Source organism: Musca autumnalis, unplaced genomic scaffold, assembly GCF_047663935.1.
Source record: "Musca autumnalis isolate F117 unplaced genomic scaffold, ASM4766393v1 scaffold_1, whole genome shotgun sequence".
NCBI classification, from domain to species: domain Eukaryota; kingdom Metazoa; phylum Arthropoda; class Insecta; order Diptera; family Muscidae; genus Musca; species Musca autumnalis.
The window spans coordinates 310210969-310220153 of NW_027411644.1; the positions used below are offsets into that span (position 1 = coordinate 310210969).

Genomic DNA, 9185 nt, shown 5'->3' on the forward strand with positions numbered 1-9185 from the left:
TAACTCTATGTACGCGTGTTACTGGAAAATTTCAAGATCCTAACTTTAGCCGTTTTAGCTGAGCGTTGATGATGAGTCACTCAGTCAGTCACTTATCACCAAACTCAAATATGTATATAATAGATTACAATGTGTTCAAAAAAGCATAAAAACATTAGCTCTATTAAATCGATTATCCGTAATGCCTCCGGTCCCGATCATCACGGAAAATGGAGGTCCTACCTAATAGCCTGTTTATATTATAGCTTTTTGCCGGGTCAATATCTCCCCCTCCCCCTTCCGGATTTTGCAAATAAAAAGTGATAATGCGCTAAATCCGACTAATGGAGTCATATCTATATGTTCTATTATTTATTGGATTTTTGGAACATACATATTTATAGCGTGCCGGTTAACTTAAAATTAAAAGTGACCATTTAATTTTAAGGAGAGGACCTTCTTAGCATTCACTTTTAATGTGAAAATTATATCTTGAAGTCCTCGAAATTGCTTTATTTTGCGATTTCAAATCCATCTAATAGTAAAAGAAAACATTTAACAATGGTCCTAAAACTATTAATGGACTTAAGCTACTCTGTAATTTAAGTGTTTATCTTATTGTATTTCTTCTTCTGCTTTGCTCTTTAAAGTCTGAAAGGCATCTTTACACCGTTGCCTGTCACCTCATCCGCAAATGTCATCAATGAGAAATGCAATTATAACAGTTTTATTTATAATTTTTTGTATTATAAGAAGTTAAGAAAGAGAATAAATAAAAAACAATCATATGGATATGATATTTGTTAAAATAAATGTAATGTTAATTGTGTATAATATTATTGTCGGCCCAATAAAGGGTAAGTAAGGCGGATGATAATATAATAGGGAGAGCACAATAAATAGTAAGCAATATTCTTATTTTAGCTCTGGACACCCCTTCCGTCTATCACTACCAATATCAAACCACCAGACTTACCATACAAAAAGAATGGCCAATTAAACCGCCTGCAGACTTGCTGGATAATCATGGAAAGGACACAAGTGTCATGACAACAAATAAAAATGCTGCAAAAGCATCACAACTTCCCGAAGATCCCGATCAACAGCATCGTCTTCATCCGCCCACAGCGACAACGGGAACATTTTATATTTCCCCAATGCCTGTTGGTATTTTTAAATCTCCTCAAATGGCAGCAGTTACCGCAGCTGCGCCGCCAACAACTCTTAAACCAAAAACGATTAGCACCACAAAAAGCCCTCCTCATCCATTGACATTTTTCTTAAACAAACTGCCCTCCTCCGATGTGGAAGATAGTTCAACGGGCAATTTAACACCCTTGAATCCGGCACCAATGCTCAAGCCAAATCCATTTGTTAATACACAGGGACAACAAATACAATTTGCCACAAAAACCGGGGGTCATGTGGTGGCACCAAATGGTAATATCTTTAAAGGACCACCGTTGCGTCGTGAAGAGGGAGCATTTTGTAAACGTAGTTTTGATGGACGCAGTGGTTATTGCATATTGGCCTATCAATGTCTGCACATTATACGAGAATATCGTCTTCATGGCACCAAAATTGATGTCTGCACCTATCGTCGTAATATACCGGTGATATGTTGTCCCTTGGCAGATAAACATATTGACGATCAGAGAATAAGTGCTCAGAGTAAGTAGGGAAATTTTGTGATGGCAAAACGACCTTCTGATAAGTTAGGTGGAAAAGTTTACTGTAAATAAAGGATTAGAATGTGGATCCGATACGTAAGAATGCATGGAGTTAAGAATATAATGCATAGTCGTAAGCGTGCGTTGGCGTTATTTATTTGGGATGATGATCTCTATTTTGTTGCGCCCGCAGCCATTAGTGTATATACACTTTGATACGACCATGGATGTGCCTAATTGTACCCAAGTACGTTTGGATGAAATCGGCTTCATTCAATTTGGAGTCTCTTGCCTCTCTGGTTGACTTTCAATCCAATAATTGCATTTAGTCTAAACTTTGCCCCTAGTAATAGTTCGTCCGATGTTATTTCGAGTAATTGCCTTATTTCTCCATTCGTTCAGGTACCTCCCCCACACAGGTTCAAAACTTTTCCCTAAAATTATGCACGCCATAACTCTAAAAGGGAATAACTGTTTTCATCCAGACATATTTCCATTTCGAATATGGACTATATCGGTCCACCCCTTCCCTCCAGTTTGGAAACATGTATCAGATCATTTTGAATCGTTTTGCAGCAGGTTGTCCCGCCCTTTTACGACGATAAAATTGTTTTCGGGGCAACTCCATATTCCAGAGATAATGGTCCAAAATCTAAAATGACTGATGAATACGATAACTTACGCATTGAGTATCCAATGTGGCTGAAACTGTACACGCAGCTCTAAGATGGAATATATCGGTCTACACATTCAAGAACCTCCTTCAGCTTCTGTGCTTGAGTCTAATTTAAATGTTTCAAAACCAAAGTCGTATTCTCAATATAAGAAACAGTTTTTTTTTGTAGACTGTCCTGATTGGAAATGCTGGAAACTTCCAAACCTTTCTTTGTTACCCATAAAAATGATACTAATTTACATTATCCTATTATTTTAGAATGCCAAGAATATCATGAAGAAGTTAGAGGCATACGACTTGGACTGCCACGAATACTATCTGGAAAAATGTGTGTATCCAGTGTTCCTCTAATTGTTGGAGGTCAGGTGACACGCAGTGAAGATTATCCACATATGGTAAGAATAAGAAAAGCAGCAACATGTGCTTCCATAATGACTATATGAAAATAATTATCACAGGCTGCCCTGGGATGGACCCAAAGTGACAAAGAATTGAAATGGGGTTGTGGTGGGACATTAATAAATAAACGATTTGTACTAACGGCAGCCCATTGTGCAACATCGGGAGGGTGAGTTGGGTGACAATAAAACATTTATATTAATAAATAACATAATTTCTTCTCTGTACTCCTTTAGAAGACCACCAGATATGGTACGTTTGGGCAGCCGTAATCTCAATCACACCTCAAAATATCAACAGGATATAAAAATTCTTGTTATTATCCTACATCCCAAATATCGTTCATCCTCATATTATCATGACATAGCATTGCTGAAACTAACAAGAGATGTCGAATTTTCGGAAACCATACAACCGGCATGTCTGTGGCAACAACCTGATATTGATATGCCGCTGGGAATTGCCACCGGCTGGGGTCGTACCGAGTTTATGGGCCCCAAATCAAATGATTTACAAAAAGTGGATTTAAATATTATCGATCAGAAGATTTGCAAAGATATTTATCGTAAAGAACGTCGTCTGCCACGTGGCATAATTGAGGGGCAATTTTGTGCCGGTCATTTGGAAGGTGGCAAAGACACATGTCAAGGTGATTCTGGGGGACCACTACATGCTGAATTGCCTGAATTTAATTGCGTAAAATTTGTGATTGGCATTACATCATTTGGCAAGTTTTGTGCTGCTCCCAATGCTCCCGGAGTGTATACGAAAGTTTATACCTATTTAGATTGGATTGAAAAAATTGCATTTCGTAATGGAATTTAAAAGAAAACCAAACAAACACTCACATCACACTTCCTCCCTCCCTCTTTCTCTCACTCTCTCTCTTTCCTTTGTGTATACCCTGTAAATTAAGACTATTTATTAATATTATTTTTTTAAAGAATGACAAAATATATGTAATTATGTATAAGTTTAATAGTTTGTCCCGCCTTCTTTTTATTTCCATACATGATTTTCTATCCACTCAATAAATGGATATATTCTTGTATAGATGCTGGGTATACCCGATGCACAGCCATCACCAAAGGAAGTTAGGCCCACAACATATGGAACAGAGGTTTGATATTTGGTCACATTGAGCAGCAATGGGCCTCCAGAGTCACCCTGTAATGAAGAATAAACATATTACATTATTGGTCTGCTCCAGAACCTACATAAATCTTCTATTTTCGAAATGTTACTATATAAATTAAGAAAGTTATACAAGTTTTGGTGTACTGGGTTTTCCCTTTATAAATTTCCTCTCCCACATACCTGACATGTATCCATTTCCCCCTTGGGATCACCAGCACATATTTGTCCCGCATCCACACCATTGGGTAATTTATCACCTGTCTCATAATATGATTTACACTTCTCATTGGTAAGTACATTAAGGTGAACCTTGAGCAAACTGTTTGATGTGGGACCAGCTGTAAGGGAAATGGTGTTATTTAATTTTTAAAATGTGTTACTACAGGCATATCTTACCAAACTTTGTTTGTCCATAACCTATGGCTGTTAATACTTCTTGTGGCAATCCTTCATTGGACCACAGACAGGCCGGCCTTTCCCTTAAATATGAGAAAAATAAAGTTGTTAAGAGGTTATAAAAATATTCTAAATAAAAATACTCCTAAAATACACAGGAGGGGTATTTTTGCCACCGTTGAAGGGAATTTGTGTTACCATTGAAAACGCGATGTTGTCAGGATTCATGGCGGTTGTTCATATCCACCGTATGGTGATTAGGATGTCTCTGACGGTAACATCCAACCAAGTAGTGCATCGAGATCATGCCATTATGTTGTTGTACTGGAAGAATCTTTTTATCATCATGTAGATGGTCCACTGAAGATATGAAGAGGTACCATGTTGCAGTTCTCGGGGCGGCATTCCATCGCGTTGCATTTATGTATATTCGCGAACCACACTGGCGCCTCATAGCTTACCACAGACTGACCCATTGTGATATATGTGGCCAACAAGGTTTCTTTATCTGTATCCCAAGTGCTGCAGGATAGGGACTTCAGGATCTTGTCCCTACATCGCAGTTTGTCGCAACTAGATGTGGCATGTGTAGACATCGTAGACATGCTGTCGAATGTGACCCGTAGCACCATGGCGTAGTTAGTGGTCGGAATTCTGCTATCATCGACCATGACGTTCAACTCAGTGCTCATCTCTGCAGTCATGTGGTGAAAAAGGCAATAAGATCAAAGTTTAACCTTTCACTAATAACATTAGGGTAGGTACCGGATGCCAAGATCGTACAATCATCCGCATACTTTATGATCTCAATGCTGTCTCTGCTCGATGTCCTCAAACAGCGTGGAATGGCTTGACAGTATCAAATGATTTTGATAAGTCAAGCGCCACCATCACTGTTCTATCACACGGCTTGCTCCGGTTGCGTCCTTTACTAATATGTGTAGAGATGGCGTGTAGCCCTGTTACCGTGATGCGTTGCTTACGGAATATATGCTGATAGCTATTTCTGACGATGAGGAGGACTAAAGCCTCAAGGGTCTTTACTACGGGCGACATCCTTGTATGGCTTCAGATGCGAGCTATTCAACTCCTGGCTAAACCTACTGTTTAAGTATTACCACGCTTTGTATGATTTAGCGTTCCTGACGACATTGGCAACATCATCCATGTTGTTGTAACGGCATAAGTTTAATGCTGAGTTGCCAGCCAGTCGCTGGCCGAAACGCTTTTGGTTCCGGGTCAATCCGTTACAAAGAACCCGCTGCCGAACAATCCACCATCCATTGTAAATTGTGGTGGTTCGTGGTTCCTCGACAGGAGAATATCTAAAAGGACATAGTACACTTCCCTTCGCCCTATCACTCCAAGGGTGTTCGACGAACTGTAGATTACAATTACTTGCCCACTTCATCGGATCAGTAAGCGTAACGTCGCCAAAGGTAACTGATATTCCTTCTTCCCAGGGTTCAGGAATGACTTAAACCTTGACCGCAATTTCATAATTCCTGGTTACAACACTTCAGATGATCTAGCCATTTGTTCGGTTTATGCTGACCGACCAACCTAATAACTTCCAGTCAGGGAGCTAACTCTTCTGGGAAATTTTATCTCACTTCGGGTTTTCGACCAGCATGTATATAACGAGCGGCTGCAGCAGTGATGATGATCAGGGTTCGGCAGATCTGTAGCGGTGTTTAATGAACTTTCTGAAACTAGGCCAATTATCTTTCCCATGATTGATGAAAGTGCGACGTTCAAAGGTGATGAAATCGGTCGGTTTGCTGATGGAGACACTTATGGGGACTAGCAGTAGGGTTTTTTACAGCTTTATACTGGGATATGATGTTGTAAATAATTCATAACCCTAGTATATATACAGACCTTCTTGGAACTTTACCTTAGGAAGAAATTAAACGATGCGCAAAGCTTTGGGCAAATCGGATATGCGTGTAATTTAAGTTGGTGTCCACAGGGTTTTTAGGTAGTATGGACTTGCACAAGAAATTATTAGCATATTAAATTATTTGTATTTTGGGCTTTTGCAAACATTTAGTTGACTAACTGTATGTACATATCTGCCAGTGTTATTCATACTAACCTTGAACTTCGTTTCAATTTTACAACAGCAATATCATTGTAGGCATATTTTGAATCATAATCTGGATGTTGAGTGATACGTTTAATTTTTATCATCTCATTGTGGCGGTCATCTAAATCACCACCACCAATGCGTACAACTTTTGGGGATTCCCTAAAATACACATAACAAAATATTAACAAAAAATGTTAAAAAAAAAATACCCATGCAAACTAAATGTCGGATGCCCGACACGTCTGAACAAATTCGCAAGCAAATTCGTTCAGATTTCTAAACGATTTTTCGGAGGGGAAATAGTACAGATTTTTTACCGATTTCGTTCCAATATCGGAGCGAATGTCGAAAATAAATTTCCGCTTCCGAATTTCTCAAGGATTTTCATCAGATTTCTTTCCGAAATTATGTCAACCACTTCATACAACTTTCGTTTCGGATCCGAAATCGAACGTAGCTTCCGAATTTGTTTCGATGTCGGTACGATTGGTTTGCTGGGTATTTAGCAAACTTACCCCCCTAGGTTGGCACAGTGGGCAGCCGTTAGAGCATATTTTCGAGCAATTAACACACAACCACAATGATATAAAATCTCTGAACGTTTGGAGGAAGATCCATGCCAACCAAGAGCACACTTTAAAATAATAAAAATACATGGAATTTTTTAAGTTATAAAGTTAAGTCGGAAAGATATAAGGAATTAAAAAAAAAATACATTTTCGTCATGATGATCCTAATATTTATACAAAACATTTTTTATTTTACGTATGTACATTAATACGCAATACATTAAAATGTACATTTATAATAATCGTTTTCCTTAATAACCTTTCCCAGCAAAAATACTCATTACAATTTGGCCTACTTTCTCATTATTTTAACACGGGCATATCATAGGGAGTAAGTACTTATTTTTTGGCACTTAAAAGTAAATAAATAAGTACTTAAATAAGTAGTTACGACTTGAAGTAACCAGGAAGTAACTACTTATTTATCTACTTTTTAGTGGCCAAAAAGTAAGTACTTACTCCCTATGACATGCCCATGTTAAAATAATGAGAAAGTAGGCCAATTTGTAATGAGTATTTTTGCTGATTTTGAACCAGTTTATGCTTACCATATAGGGAAATTCATTTTCATGAGTGGCAATTCCACCAACGATTTCGGTGTCCAATACTGTTTTCTTTTGAACAACTTCTTCTTGCACAGGTTCTATAATTGCCTCCGTTACTGATTCTGAACTGTTATTGGTTGGAGATCTTCTTGATCTATGACGGCGCTGTGAACGTACATAACGACTGTAAATTGCTTCGCATTCTAAATAAAGTAATATTTATAATTTCATATTTACTAATAATTGAGATTTAGGAGGAACTGTTAAAACACAAACACACCTTTTTCACTTCTTCTTGGTTCCGGTGGTTTAACAAAAGTTGGTAAAAATGGATTATTTGGTCGGGGATAAAAAACACTAGACGGTATGTGTGTAGTTGGTGTAACAAAAGCTTCAGGACAGCATACAAAATTCTCATAACTGGTGGTATAGTAACAACTAAAAGGCATTTGATGATAATATTGCCAATTTTGTACAGCACTTGGGCATCGATAATAGGATACACAGTGACCCTTCAGACCAATCGAGTTCACATAACAATTGCCCAGTCCATCATAAGTTATGGATGATAATGGTGCAACAGGTTCATAATAATTTCTATGGCGGCTAGCTGTAATGGAAAATAAATAAGTTGTATTAAACAAGCATAGCAAAAAAATGAAATTACCTTCTGTGCTAAATATGCTAAATATCCATATTAAAGAATAGAGCAGAAACGTATATGCAATTCTACGTATTGAAAACATTTTAAATATTCTTTGCAAATGTTTAAATGCGTGCTCTTTGCCTCCTCACTGTTCGCCGACTCTTTAAAAACTGTGAACCCCATGAACTTCTTTCAATTTCTATTCCCATTTCAATCGCATTTTGTTTTGATTTTGGATTTTAAATTCTACTTTTTTTTCTACAAAGAGTTTTTGATTAATGAATCAATTAAAATTGATGAGTGAGTATTTTGTGTTCTCAAGAAACATAAATATTAGGTTGTCTCGTAAGTTCGAAATTGTTTATGTAGCGAAAATGTAGAAATTTGCTTGTACTTTTATTTATTTATTTATTTGTATTATGTTTGGACGAATTTTGAGTCGACTTAGCCGAGACCGAATGATTGGTACGATAAATTTCGATTTGGTCCAAAAAGAAATCTCGTAATAATTTGTTCAAACTTTGAACAAGTTCGAAGACGAGCCATATCGGTCAACTCCTTTTGGTACTTTCTCCTAATCTCGAAGGGACCACGCATTTCGTTAAAATGATGCTCGCCATAAAAAGCTCGAAGGGAGTAAGCTATTTGGTCCTAACTCGGGTAAATCCCGCACACAAGTTCAAAGTTGTTCGTAAAAGTACAGTTGAAGACCAGATATCGGACGTAGTCATTTTCGGACACTATTACAGCGGTATATTTTTCAAGACCTTACTTCCTGAGATAATTGCCATAAAGCAGTTAATAACCTCTGGACTAAAGTGGCTAGGGCGCTAGATAACTAAATATGGGTTTACCCAATTTGCTTCAAACTTTGCACATTGTAATTCGACGATGGATATACTATACATGTTCTTACGAATAGTTTTCTCGGTTCTTATTAGACAGATAATTTGTTTCTTGAGGGCAAAACCATAGAACATTAAAGCTGAAAACACATATAACGTTTGAGTACAATTTTGTTTTACTAACATCTTCGGATATCTTTATGTTAATATTATTTGTTTTTGTTGTTTTAA

The 9185-nt window shown here is 37.5% G+C and overlaps 2 protein-coding genes across 2 annotated transcripts; one reads left to right on the forward strand and one right to left on the reverse strand.

Moving 5' to 3' along the window:
- The first annotated feature begins 678 nt into the window (after window positions 1–678).
- snk (snake) lies at window positions 679–3703 on the forward strand. The gene is made up of 5 exons (XM_073962217.1): window positions 679–836; window positions 904–1650; window positions 2584–2720; window positions 2784–2893; window positions 2961–3703. The coding sequence occupies exons 1-5, from the start codon at window positions 767–769 to the stop codon at window positions 3547–3549; spliced, it is 1653 nt and encodes a 550-aa protein (XP_073818318.1). The 5' UTR covers window positions 679–766; the 3' UTR covers window positions 3550–3703.
- LOC141389936 (venom protease) lies at window positions 3625–8357 on the reverse strand. Its single transcript, XM_073962218.1, has 8 exons — window positions 8131–8357; window positions 7744–8073; window positions 7467–7666; window positions 6865–6983; window positions 6356–6508; window positions 4258–4340; window positions 4042–4199; window positions 3625–3891 (listed from the first exon to the last, which is right to left on the reverse strand). Exons 1-8 carry the CDS (start codon window positions 8207–8209, stop codon window positions 3724–3726), a joined length of 1290 nt encoding a protein of 429 aa, XP_073818319.1. The 5' UTR covers window positions 8210–8357; the 3' UTR covers window positions 3625–3723.
- Between the last annotated feature and the right edge of the window lie 828 nt (window positions 8358–9185).